Source organism: Nothobranchius furzeri, chromosome 2, assembly GCF_043380555.1.
Source record: "Nothobranchius furzeri strain GRZ-AD chromosome 2, NfurGRZ-RIMD1, whole genome shotgun sequence".
NCBI lineage: Eukaryota > Metazoa > Chordata > Actinopteri > Cyprinodontiformes > Nothobranchiidae > Nothobranchius > Nothobranchius furzeri.
The window spans coordinates 40,732,615-40,747,064 of record NC_091742.1 but is presented as its reverse complement, the minus strand read 5'-3'; the positions used below and the strand labels follow the sequence as shown (position 1 = coordinate 40,747,064).

Here is a 14,450-nt window from a genome sequence, read left to right as displayed (position 1 = left end):
TTCAGCTATTCTGCCTGGCTTGGCAGGAACAGCGTGAGAAAAGGGGGGGGGAAGAAACGAGCCAACAGGCTCTGTCCCCCCTTTCAGGTTCTCTCTCTTTCGTTGTCAAGCACGAACTGGAATCAAAAAGACTGAAACTTACCAAAAACCTTTCTCTTCTCAAAGCAAACGTGTGCGTCATCAAATGTGCCTGGAGTTTACTGTGGGAAGATGTGTGTGGGTGTGTGTGAATGTTTGTGTGTGAAGGTCAGCAACAAACATCCTCAACACTATCTAATTATGGATTCATTAAATGGTAAATGGTAAATGGCCTGTATTTGATATAGCGCCTTCTAGAGTCCTAGAACCCCCCAAGGCGCTTTACAACACAATCACTCATTCACCCATTCACACACACATTCACAGACTGGTGGGGATGAGCTACAGTGTAGCCACATCTGCCCTGGGGCGCACTGACAGAGGCGAGGCTGCCGAGCACTGGCGCCACCGGTCCCTCCGACCACCACCAGCAGGCAACGTGGGTTAAGTGTCTTACCCAAGGACACAACGACAGCAACAGACTGAGTGGGACTCGAACCTGCAACCTTCCGATTACGGGGCGAGCACTTAACTCCTGTGCCACCGTCGCCCCACATCGCCATTATAATTACCCCAAAGCATAAGAACCATTCATTTGATAAAACACATTTATAATGAGCAAAATGATAATGGTTACTTTAACATTAAAATCAAGAAACAGAAGTTTAAACTTTATGTTTTGACTTGGTCTGGGTACAACTCATGGAAACACACCTTCTGGTAGACTGCTTGTGGCTGATGTTATGGTTTCCTCCCAGACTCGCTGGCGTTCAGGTCTTAATCTGTGGGTGAAAGTTCTCAATGACCCAGCTCTGACCCAGCTGCGTCCAACACCACCATTGTGACAGAAAACCCATATTTCCTCACGTTACAGACCCCCCTTTTTGTGACGACATGGTGGTCAAGCAGAGGCCACCTGACGACACAACCTCAATAACGTGATGTCCTCGTGAAGGTAGACATCCCAGATGAAGGCAGGAACGATGAAGTGTCTCCACAGGTCTCGTGTAGAAGGGAGTCTATCCTGATCAGATGATTAAGGCCAAAACTGTTTCAATCATTGTAAAGTAATCCACTTAGGGAATCTTGAAAGCAGAGCTATTTCAATAGCAGTTAATTTCATCAGCAATAATGCAAAGGTATTCAAAGGATAAGCAGCTCGTGTGTCACACGGAGCTGGGCAGGTGATGTATTCCTCAGGCGTAATCCAAGTGAAGTCCAGCGCAGACCTCGACCCATCTCGAACCACGACCGAAGCCCCATGCGACAGGAAACCAGCTGAAGGATGGTGAAGACGACCCCTCTGATGGGATGTAGTCCATACGAGCTCGGAGAAGGAGACAAAGTGAGACAGCCCACACGATAGATAGCATTTGATGCAAATCAAAGAAATCAATCAAAACCTATCTATGGGTGCCTCTGGGAAAATGTGTAGGCATTTTGTGAATTATCTAAAGAAGAAATGTTCTGCACCCTGCTCTACATGTCATGTAAAAACGTGATGCAGAGAAAACACAAATAAAAGAAAGTAAATCCTAACTGATATGTGAAACTCAGCAGGCTGCACTAAGTAAAGGCATATATATAAAAGAAATAATCATGAAAATGAAGGGCAAATTGGCTTGTGGCCCTTGAAGGGAAATAGTAACAACATAAAATTAAATTTGTAATCAAATATAATCACGCTACACAAAGCACTAATAAAAAGATAGAGATGTAAATCAATTCTAAAAATGTAAATCAGTAGGTTAGTAATCCCTAAAAATATGAGTTAGTAGCAGGTGTCCTGGCTGGAGGCAGGATACCTGAAAAAAAAAATTCAAAGGATATCACATTTGTTAAAAATTCACCCCACAAACGAGAGAATTTGTAACGGTCCACCAGTTAGCGGAAAAGAATCCGGTCAGAATAGAGTTGGTCAGAGTAGAGTTTTGAATCTGGTATTGCGGACCCACAGAGACACGAGTTTGGACGTATCTGTGGGAGCAGGCTCATAAGCGATTTGGTTATCAAACTGTTTGTATCTTGTGTTACTAACCCACAGGGAAACTTGTTTGAATTTACCTGAGGGTTCCGTCCGGAACTCGAGTGAAGCTGATGGTATAACTGTTAGATCAGAACCTGATGTTACCTGCTCAAAGTTGGGTTGCAGCTTTACGGAGGCGACTTTGTTGTGATCAGAAATAGTAGTGAACTGGAAATGCGAAAATGATGCTCGCAAAGCAGGAGGAGGCTCCCCACCCCCCTTTTGTTTCTCAAACTTATGTCGTGTCTGTGAGACAGGAGAAGCACAACAAAGAACAGTTCTTAAGCTCTTAAAAGCCCTATTACCAAGAAGATACACATTGTCACCTGGATCGTGCTGAAAGAGTAGGTGGTCAGATGTCCAAAGACCTGGAGGTGTTGGACCTTGAGGTTCTGAAAAGGAGTGATCCAAGGATGGTTGTGTCACGGGTGTCAAAGCAAACCTAGCCATGTTTAGAATCAGATACAGACATGACACTATCGAAAGGAACATGTTCTGCCCTGAAAACTGAAGCCAAGAATACTTTATTCCCAAGAATGATGGAGGTTCCCACACAGAATCAGAAAAACCCGGTTTAACCAGAGTAGTTACAGACTGACTAGAACTCCGCCCCGTAGAAGGTGCAGCACCTAACTCCGGGTCGGAGGTCAATGTTGTCAGCTGAATTGGTGGAAGGTCAGTGTCGAATTCTGCAATGACCCGCCCGCTCGGAGGAGGGTTTCCCCCGAACAGCCTGAAGTCGGCAACGGAAAACTCAGTGCCACTCAGCACCCCCCCTTTGTCAGGCGGGGCCCCGAGCAGAGCATCACTGCACGCACCTACTGCTCCCGGGCCGGGTGGCGCCCCCGGGCCCGTGAGAGAGATGCCCGCAGCAACCACCGGAGCTCCCTCAATATCGCCACTGACCACTTGACTGCTGGAAACCGCAGGGCTTTCTGCGTCGTCGTGGTCACCTGTAAGAGAAATCACAGGAAAGAGAGCACAGAGGCCAGAGACTAAGTCACACCCCTGTGAAAGGAGAAAGGAATTGGCCACCGTATTAGCAGAGGTCACAAACTGAAAAGTGACAAGGTCATTCACATAAAGGTCAAGATGTCCGGGCACAAACCCCTTAAATGGCATGGTAGCTCCGTCCGGAGACCACAAGTGTTTCACGGCGGCTGACGTTTCCATCACGCCCCGATAAAGAAGCTGGCTTGTGCATGAGGCGGACTGACGAGTAAAGCAGACCTCTGACTGAAGCGGTGGATCACAGCCTGAAGATTTCACACCCATGCTGGAGAGATGGTCAGCCTTTAACATGGATGACAGAGAAGAAGCATCAGGAACCAAAGGGTTAAGCACAACCTGTATGTCAGAGAGGTTAACCATAGGCTCAAGAGATTTATTCAGCTTAAAAGTAGCAGAGAAAGTGTTGTTCATTTCAAACCTTGATATTGATGGTGGGTTTTTGACCCCCTGGAAGAAATAAAAGTAAAGAAAAAGCGTTATGACTGTAAACAGGATGTTGTTTGAATTCACGTCATGAATTGCAGACCAGAACCACCTACGACCCAAAGCAGCTGGCACCGAACCGCTGCCACTAGTCCCCACCATGCCCGACCGGCGGCACCCGCCTAATGCGGGCCCGTTCGGGCGGGCGGAGGGACCAGCGTGGCCCGGCCGGTAAACAGACTCCTGCGTCTTGGCATGTCCTGGAAGCAGAACGTCAGAGAACCTTACATCAGGTGTAACAGTGCAAGAAAGATTTTGTCGTGTCTCGTCCATCCCTCATTAAGTTCAGAGCAACTCGCGTTTTTACCTTCTGAGTCGACGTAAAACTCCGGGCAAATTCCTTAATTTATCTCACAATCAAGGACTGTCCGTAGCGTAACTTAACTTTATGACACAGGGTAAAACAAGGAATTGTTGATAGAGAAATGAATACACACAACTTCACAAGATGGAAGAAAAAGGCATGGAACCGAGCAACGGAGGCTGTGAAAGCCGACCCGTTCACCGGTCCAAAATAAAAAAAAAATAATAATAAACCCTACGCTGCCGAGATGTTATCAGGTGGACAAACGTAGCAAACTGTAGATTCTACACATCGTAGTGAATTACAAGAATCACCGCCAATGCGGGTTTTGTGAGGACACAGACTGACTGTGTCAGAAACGGTTTGACAATTCAATGTGACGCGTTCCCTTTTTGTCCAACTGTGGCTCGCTAGCTTAGCTCTCCGGCTAGGTCTAGCTTCCCGTCTGTAGCGACCAGACTTAAATTTTCCCGATTAACAAGCAGGCATCTCGCTCCGCTCTGTTAAAACGGACTTTAAAGCGTACGCAATCTGTATGCAGTAACGCGCTACGGCCATAACCCGTTTTACAGCGTTTACCTAGCAATTTAAGCTACGGTAGGTGCCTACGAGCATTCCGGTTTAGATTAGGCTTTGATCAGTTGCCTATGAAATGGAAATATCTTCCACAATAGCTCGCCCACAGTGTCAACACACTGAGACGAAGGGTGTCCGAGAATTTAGTTTCGGTACGGAGGTTCGGAGAATTTAGTTTTAATTTTAGGACTGAGGATAAGCTGCTCACGGTAGCTCACCCAGCAAGGTTCAGAGCGGAAATGTAGCTTTCCGACCTGAAGAGGTTAGAGGCGCGGCGTCGCGTCAAAATGGACAGAATTTAGTCAAAATCACAACTCACACGTTCGCTCCGAAGGCGAAGATGGGATAAATCAAAGTTAGTTCTGTAATTTGCGGACAATTTGAGATCGGAGTTCTTCCGCCGTCAAGTTCCCACCAGGACGTCTCCCGGAAGAGTGACTTCAGCGGAACAATTTCCGGTTTTTTTCAAAGTAAGACATCAAAGTGAAACACAGAGAAAAGCGTAAAATTGTGAAAAATTCGCTTTCAGATGTTAGAAATCAGACATATCGCAGATATAGAAGACTGGATACGCTCGCCATATTGTAAAGAAAAACTTGGTTGCTCAGCCATATTGTAAAACTGGCTGGCTGGTCATATTGTAATGAGAAACTGTCTTTACTCAGTTTTATTGTTAAGAAGACTCAAAGGTTGTTTTCATCGATAAACTGCCGATAATATCTGAGTGTCTGTGTTTCAGTTCAATGAGGAAACCAGTTTGACGATTAAAAGTTTTAATTCTTCAAATTAAACTAATGATTTTGAAAATTGACAAACAGGAAATACAATCAACATTGGTAACTTTGTGGGACAATCTTTAACAGTTGATATGCTGTTCTTGCTCAAATAGACCTTCTGTCGGTGAATGAAGATTGAGAGTAATAGGATGTGGTTATGGATGCGTGTGTGTGTAAAGTGTCGTGATAATTGAACATGAGGTGAGATGAATGCGTGTGTGCATCTGATTTTGCTTCAGGAAGAAACAGGTGTCTGAGTGAAAAGTGATGGTTTGAATAAACTTAGGTTTAGTTGGAAAAGATGCATCCAAACGCTAAACACCGTGTTCTGTCTCACCGAACTCTTGTGGACCCTCTTTCGGATCCGGGCCGTGGAGGATGTTGTGGTTCATCCAGATGACACTCAACGGCTGACAGGGAAGACGTAGGTGTCGAACGGAACCGGTCCAGAGTTGTCCTCGGTACACGTTGATGGTAAAGCGTTTTGTCGATGCGCTTTCTTAAGCTAATTCACTCAGAAATCAAAGACTCTGTATTGAGTCTGCGTTAGAAGTTGCGATTCAGCTATTCTGCCTGGCTTGGCAGGAACAGCGTGAGAAAAGGGGGGGGGGGGGGGGGGGGTAGAGAAACGAGCCAACAGGCTCTGTCCCTCCTTTCAGGTTCTCTCTATTTCGTTGTCAAGCACGAACTGGAATCAAAAAGACTGAAACTTACCAAAAACCTTTCTCTTCTCAAAGCAAACGTGTGCGTCATCAAATGTGTCTGGAGTTTACTGTGGGAAGATGTGTGTGGGTGTCTGTGAATGTTTGTGTGTGAAGGTCAGCAACAAACATCCTCAACACTATCTAATTATGGATTCATTAAGCCATTATAATTACCCCAAAGCATAAGAACCATTCATTTGATTAAACACATTTATAATGAGCAAAATGATAATGGTTACTTTAACATTAAAATCAAGAAACAGAAGTTTAAACTTTATGTTTTGACTTGGTCTGGGTACAACTCATGGAAACACATCTTCTGGTAGACTGCTTGTGGCTGATGTCATGGGTTCCTCCCAGACTCGCTGGCGTTCAGGTCTTAATCTGTGGGTGAAAGTTCTCAATGACCCAGCTTTGACCCAGCTGCGTCCAACACCACCATTGTGACAGAAAACCCATATTTCCTCACGTTACATCCATTTCTCAGAAAAAAGCTTCAATCAGGCTGACACATCACAAAAAAGTAGAATCTATTGAGTTGTAAATGATTCCTGTGTTTCATGATGATAGCACATTCCTAAGGGGGTCAGATCAGTTCATAAAGGTCACCGGCTCACTTGTTCCTTAAAGGCGGCATTCCAAACACACCTTTGGGGGCTTATAACTTGGCTTCTGAATGTCTCAGAGAGGTCAGGTTTGTCTTAATGTACTCCATTCAACAGCCCCTATTACCCCAAAAAGGAATGGAGTCATTAGCACTTATGGTTTTTAAATGGCACCCAGAATTATGTTGCACGAAGCACAACTTCACATCATTCTGGGTCCATTTGTGTGAAAACAAGGTCCAATCAGGCTGAAATGTTACAGGAAGGTAGAATCTATTGAGTTGTAAGTGATCTGAACGTTTCATGATGATAGCAATTTCCTAAGGGGGTCAAACCATGTCCCAAAGCTCACCGGATCTGGTGTCACTTTAAAGGAGTAGTCCAGTTACACCTTTGTGGGCTTATAACTTTTCTTCTGAATGTCCTAGAGAGGTCAGGTTTGTTTTAGAGTGCTTTATTTCACAGCTCCTACAACCACAAAAAGAAATGGAGTCATTAGCACTTATGGTTTTTAAATGGCACCCAGAATTATGTCGCACAAGGCACAATTTCACATCATTCTGGGTCCATTTCTCAGAAAAAAGCTTCAATCAGGGTGAAACGTCACAGAAAAGTAGAATCTATTGAGTTGTAAATGATTCATGTGTTTCATGATGATCGCACATTCCTAAGGGCGTCAAATCAGGTCATAAAGGTCACCGGATCACTTGTTCCTTACAGGCGGGATTCCAAATACACCTTTGGGGGCTTATAACTTGGCTTCTGAATGTCTCAAAGAGGTCAGGTTTGTTTTAGTGTACTCCAATCAACAGCCCCTATTACCCCAAAAAGGAGTGGAGTCATTAGCACTTATGGTTTTTAAATGGCACCCAGAATTATGTTGCACGAAGCACAATTTCACATCATTCTGGGTCCATTTGTGTGAAAACAAGGTCCAATCAGGCTGAAATGTTACAGGAAGGTAGAATCTATTGAGTTGTAAGTGATCTGAACGTTTCATGATGATAGCAATTTCCTAAGGGGTTCAAACCATGTCCCAAAGCTCACCGGATCTGGTGTCACTTTAAAGAAGTAGTCCAGTTACACCTTTGTGGGCTTATAACTTTTCTTCTGAATGTCCTAGAGAGGTCAGGTTTGTTTTAGAGTACTTCAATTAACAGCTCCTACAACTCCCAAAAGGAATGGAGTCATTAGCACTTATGGTTTTTAAATGGCACCCAGAATTATGTTGCACGAAGCACAATTTCACATCATTCTGGGTCCATTTGTGTGAAATCAAGGTCCAATCAGGCTGAAATGTTACAGGAAGGTAGAATCTATTGAGTTGTAAGTGATCTGAACGTTTCATGATGATCGCACATTCCTATAGGGGGTCAAACCAGGTCCCAAAGGTCACCGGGCCTGGTATCACTTTAAAGAAGTATTCCAGTTACACCTTTGTGGGCTTATAACTTGGCTTCTGAATATCCTAAAGAGGTCAGGTTTGTTTTAGAGTACTCCAATTAACAGCCCCCATTACCCCAAAAAGGAATGGAGTCATTAGCACTTATGGTTTTTAAATGGCACCAAGAATTATGTTGCACGAAGCACAATTTCACATCATTCTGGGTTCATTTGTGTGAAAACAAGGTACAATCAGGCTGAAACGTTACAGGAAAGTAGAATCTATTGAGTTGTAAGTGATCTGAACGTTTCATGATGATCGCACATTCCTATAAGGGGTCAAACCATGTCCCAAAGCTCACCGGATCTGGTGTCACTTTAAAGAAGTAGTCCAGTTACACCTTTGTGGGCTTATAACTTTTCTTCTGAATGTCCTAAGGGGTCAGGTTTGTTTTAGAGTACTTCAATTAACAGCTCCTACAACCCCAAAAAGGAATGGAGTCGTTAGCACTTATGGTTTTTAAATGGCACCCAGAATTATGTCGCACAAAGAACAATTTCACATCATTCCGGGTCCATTTCTCAGAAAAAAGCTTCAATCAGGCTGAAACATCATCAAAAAGTAGAATCTATTGAGTTGTAAATGATTCCTGTGTTTCATGATGATAGCACATTCCTAAGGGTGTCAGATCAGGTCATAAAGGTCACCGGATCACTTGTTCCTTAAAGGCGGCGTTCCAAACACACCTTTGGGGGCTTATAACTTGGCTTCTTAATGTCTCAGAGAGGTCAGGTCTGTCTTAATGTACTCCATTCAACAGCCCCTATTACCCCAAAAAGGAATGGAGTCATTAGCGCTTATGGTTTTTAAATGGCACCCAAAATTATGTTGCACGAAGCACAATTTCACATCATTCTGGGTCCATTTGTGTGAAAACAAGGTCCAATCAGCCTGAAACATTACAGGAATGTAGAATCTATTGAGTTGTAAGTGATCTGAGCGTTTCATGATGATAGCAATTTCCTAAGGGGGTCAAAACATGTCCCAAAGCTCACCGGATCTTGTGTCACTTTTAAGAAGTAGTCCAGTTACACCTTTGTGGGCTTATAACTTTTCTTTTGAATGTCCTAGAGAGGTCAGGTTTTTTTTAGAGTACTCCAATTCACACCTCCTACAACCCCAAAAAGGAATGGAGTCATTAGCACTTATGTTTTTTAAATGGCACCCAGAATTATGTTGCACACAGCACAATTTCACATCATTCTGGGTCCATTTCTCAGAAAAAAGCTTCAATCAGGCTGAAACGTCACAGAAAAGTGGAATCTATTGAGTTGTAAATGATTCCTGTGTTTCATGATGATAGCACATTCCTAAGGGTGTCAGATCAGGTCATAAAGGTCACCGGATCACTTGTTCCTTAAAGGCGGCATCCCAAACACACCTTTGGGGGCTTATAACTTGGCTTCTGAATGTCTCAGAGAGGTCAGGTTTGTTTTAGTGTACTCCAATAAACAGCCCCTATTACCCCAAAAAGGAGTGCAGTCATTAGAACGTATGGTTTTTAAATGGCACCCAGAATTATGTTGCACGAAGCACAATTTCACATTATTCTGGGTCCATTTGTGTGAAAACAAGGTCCAATCAGGCTGAAATGTTACAGGAAGGTAGAATCTATTGAGTTGTAAGTGATCTGAACGTTTCATGATGATCGCACATTCCAATAGGGGGTCAAACCCTGTCCCAAAGGTCACCGGGCCTGTTGTCAATTTAAATAAGTAGTCCAGTTACACCTTTGTGGGCTTATAACTTTTCTTCTGAATGTCCTAGAGAGGTCAGGTTTGTTTTAGAGTACTTCAATTCACAGCTCATACATCCCCAAAAAGGAATGGAGTCATTAGCACTTATGGTTTTTAAATGGCACAAAGAAATATATCACACAAAGCACAATTTCACATCATTCTGGGTCCATTTCTCAGAAAAAAGCTTCAATCTGGCTGAAACGTCACAGAAAAGTAGAATCTATTGAGTTGTAAATGATTCCTGTGATTCATAATGATAGCACATTCCTAAGGGAGTCAAATCAGGTCATAAAGGTCACCGGATCACTTGTTCCTTACAGGCGAGATTCCAAACACACCTTTGGGGGCTTATAACTTGGCTTCTGAATGTCTCAGAGAGGTCAGGTTTGTTTTAGTGTACTCCAATCAACAGCCCCTATTACCCCAAAAAGGAGTGGAGTCATTAGCATGTATGGTATTTAAATGGCACACAGAATTATGTTGCACGAAGCACAATTTCACATTATTCTGGGTCCATTTGTGTGAAAACAAGGTCCAATCAGCCTGAAACGTTACAGGAAGGTAGAATCTATTGAGTTGTAAGTGATCTGAACGTTTGATGATGATCGCACATTCCTATAGGGGGTCAAACCATGTCCCAAAGGTCACTGGGCCTGGTGTCAATTTAAATAAGTAGTCCAGTTACACCTTTGTGGGCTTATAACCTTTCTTCTGAATGTCCTAGAGAGGTCAGGTTTGTTTTAGAGTACTCCAATTAACAGCCCCTACAACCCCAAAAAGGAATGGAGTCATTATCACTTATGGTTTTTAAATGGCACCCAGAATTATGTCGCACAAAGCACAATTTCACATCATTCTGGGTCATTTCTCAGAAAAAAGCTTCAATCAGGCTGAAACGTCACAGAAAAGTAGAATCTATTGAGTTGTAAATGATTCCTGTGTGTCATGATGATAGCACATTCCTAAGGGTGTCAGATCAGGTCTTAAAGTCACCGGATCACTTGTTCCTTAAAGGCGGCGTTCCAAACACACCTTTGGGGGCCTATAACTTGGCTTCTGAATGTCTCAGAGAGGTCAGGTTTGTCTTAATGTACTCCATTCAACAGCCCCTATTACCCCAAAAAGGAATGGAGTCATTAGCACTTAAGGTTTTTAAATGGCACCCAGAATTATGTTGCACGAAGCACAATTTCACATCATTCTGGGTCCATTTGTGTGAAAACAAGGTCCAATCAGCCTGAAACGTTACAGGAAGGTAGAATCTATTGAGTTGTAAGTGATCTGAACGTTTCATGATGATCGCACATTCCTATAGGGGGTCAAACCATGTCCCAAAGGTCACCGGGCCTGGTGTCAATTTAAAGAAGTAGTCCAGTTACACATTTGTGGGCTTATAACTTGGCTTCTGAATGTCCTAGAGAGGTCAGGCTTGTTTTAGTGTACTCCAATCAACAGCCCCTACAACCACAAAAAGGAATGGAGTCATTAGCACTTATGGTTTTTAAATGGCATCCAGAATTATTTTGTACGAAGCACAATTTCAAATCATTCGGCGTCCATTTGTGTGAAAACAAGGTCCAATCAGGCTGAAACGTTACAGGAAGGTAGAATCTATTGAGTTGTAAGTGATCTGAACGTTTCATGCTGATAGCACTTTCCAAAGGAGGTCAAACTATGTCCCAAAGGTCACCGGGCCTGTTGTCACACCTTTGGGGGCTTATAACTTGGCTTCTTAATGTCTCAGAGAGGTCAGGTCTGTCTTAATGTACTCCATTCAACAGCCCCTATTACCCCAAAAAGGAATATATTATATATTATAGATATATTATATATTATAGATATTCAGAAGCCAAGTTATAAGCCCACAAATGTGTAACTGGACTACTTCTTTAAATTGACACCAGATCCGGTGACCTTTGGGACATTGTTTGACCCCCTTAGGAAAGTGCTATCATCATGAAACGTTCAGATCACTTACAACTCAATAGATTCTACCTTCCTGTAACGTTTCAGCCTGATTGGACCTTGTTTTCACACAAATGAACCCAGAATGATGTGAAATTGTGCTTCGTGCAACATAATTCTAGGTGTCATTTACAAACCATAAGTGCTAATGACTCCATTCCTTTTTGTGGTTGTAGGGGCTGTTGATTGGAGTACACTAAAACAAACCTGATCTCTCTAGGACATTCAGAAGCCAAGTTATAAGCCTACAAAGGTGTAACTGGACTACTTCTTTAAAGTGACACCAGGCCCGGTGACCTTTGGGACATGGTTTGACCCCCTATAGGAATGTGTGATCATCATGAAACGTTCAGATCACTTACAACTCAATAGATTCTACCTTCTTGTAACGTTTCAGCCTGATTGGACCTTGTTTTCACACAAATGAACCCAGAATGATGTGAAATTGTGCTTCGTGCAACAAAATTCTGGGTGCCATTTACAAACCATAAGTGCTAATGACTCCATTCCTTTTTGTGGTTGTAGGGGCTGTTGATTGGAGTACACTAAAACAAACCTAACCTCTCTAGGACATTCAGAAGCCAAGTTATAAGCACACAAAGATGTAACTGGACTACTTCTTTAAAGTGACACCAGGCCCGGTGTCCTTTGGGACAATGTTTTGCCCCCTATAGGAATGTGCGATCATCTTGAAACGTTCAGATCACTTACAACTCAATAGATTCTACCTTCCTGTAACGTTTCAGCCTGATTGGACCTTGTTTTCACACAAATGGACCCAGAATGATGTGAAATTGTGCTTCGTGCAACATAATTCTGGGTGCCATTTACAAACCATAAGTGCTAATGACTCCATTCCTTTTTGTGGTTGTAGGGGCTGTTGATTGGAGTACACTAAAACAAACCTGACCTCTCTAGGACATTCAGAAGCCAAGTTATAAGCCCACAAAGGTGTAACTGGACTACTTCTTTAAAGTGACACCAGGCCCGGTGACCTTTGGGACATGGTTTGACCCCCTTAGGAAAGTGCTATCATCATGAAACGTTCAGATCACTTACAACTCAATAGATTCTACCTTCCTGTAACGTTTCTGCCTGATTGGACCTTGTTTTCACACAAATGAACCCAGAATGATGTGAAATTGTGCTTCGTGCAACATAATTCTGGGTGCCATTTACAAACCATAAGTGCTAATGACTCCATTCCTTTTTGTGGTTGTAGTGGCTGTTGATTGGAGTACAGTAAAACAAACCTGACCTCTCTAGGACATTCAGAAGCCAAGTTATAAGCCCACAAATGTGTAACTGGACTACTTCTTTAAATTGACACCAGATCCGGTGACATTTGGGACATGGTTTGACCCCCTTTGGAAAGTGCTATCATCATGAAACGTTCAGATCACTTACAACTCAATATATTCTACCTTCCTGTAACGTTTCAGCCTGATTGGACCTTGTTTTCACACAAATGAACCCAGAATGATGTGAAATTGTGCTTCGTGCAACATAATTCTGGGTGCCATTTAAAAACCACAAGTGCTAATGACTCCATTCCTTTTAGTGGTTGTAGGGGCTGTTGATTGGAGTATACTAAAACAAACCTGATCTCTCTAGGACATTCAGAAGCCAAGTTATAAGCCCACAAATGTGTAACTGGACTACTTCTTTAAATTGACACCAGATCCGGTGACATTTGGGACATGGTTTGACCCCCTTAGGAAAGTGCTATCATCATGAAACGTTCAGATCACTTACAACTCAAGAGATTCTACCTTCGTGTAACGTTTCAGCCTGATTGGACCTTGTTTTCACACAAATGAACCCAGAATGATGTGAAATTGTGCTTCGTGCCACATAATTCTGGGTGCCATTTACAAACCATAAGTGCTAATGACTCCATTCCTTTTTGTGGTTGTAGGGGCTGTTGATTGGAGTACACTAAAAAAAACCTGACCTCTCTAGGACATTCAGAAGCCAAGTTATAAGCCCACAAAGGTGTAACTGGACTACTTCTTTAAAATGACACCAGGCCCGGTGACCTTTGGGACATGGTTTGACCCCCTTAGGAAAGTGCTATCATCATGAAACGTTCAGATCACTTACAACTCAATAGATTCTACCTTCCTGTAACGTTTCTGCCTGATTGGACCTTGTTTTCACACAAATGGACCCAAAATGATGTGAAATTGTGCTTCGTGCAACATAATTCTGGGTGCCATTTACAAACCATAAGTGCTAATGACTCCATTCCTTTTTGTGGTTGTAGGGGCTGTTGATTGGAGTACACTAAAACAAACCTGACCTCTCTAGGACATTCAGAAGCCAAGTTATAAGCCCACAAAGGTGTAACTGGACTACTTCTTTAAAGTGACACCAGGCCCGGTGACCTTTGGGACATGGTTTGACCCCCTTAGGAAAGTGCTATCATCATGAAACGTTCAGATCACTTACAACTCAATAGATTCTACCTTCCTGTAACGTTTCTGCCTGATTGGACCTTGTTTTCACACAAATGGACCCAAAATGATGTGAAATTGTGCTTCGTGCAACATAATTCTGGGTGCCATTTACAAACCATAAGTGCTAATGACTCCATTCCTTTTTGTGGTTGTAGGGGCTGTTGATTGGAGTACACTAAAACAAACCTGACCTCTCTAGGACATTCAGAAGCCAAGTTATAAGCCCACAAAGGTGTAACTGGACTACTTCTTTAAAGTGACACCAGGCCCGGTGACCTTT

The 14,450-nt window shown here is 43.0% G+C and overlaps 1 protein-coding gene across 1 annotated transcript; it reads right to left on the bottom strand.

Annotated features, from left to right (window-relative positions):
• Positions 1-643: 643 nt before the first annotated feature.
• On the bottom strand, positions 644-3,558 carry LOC129161952 (uncharacterized). The gene is made up of 2 exons (XM_070545711.1): positions 3,534-3,558; positions 644-3,397 (listed from the first exon to the last, which is right to left on the bottom strand). Exon 2 carries the CDS (start codon positions 3,377-3,379, stop codon positions 1,997-1,999), a length of 1,383 nt encoding a protein of 460 aa, XP_070401812.1. The 5' UTR covers positions 3,380-3,397; positions 3,534-3,558; the 3' UTR covers positions 644-1,996.
• Between the last annotated feature and the right edge of the window lie 10,892 nt (positions 3,559-14,450).

What these genes read in the sequence shown, in the direction of transcription:
- LOC129161952 (XM_070545711.1), bottom strand. Translation starts at nt 3,379, where the DNA reads ATGGGTGTGAAATCTTCAGGCTGTGATCCACCGCTTCAGTCAGAGGTC.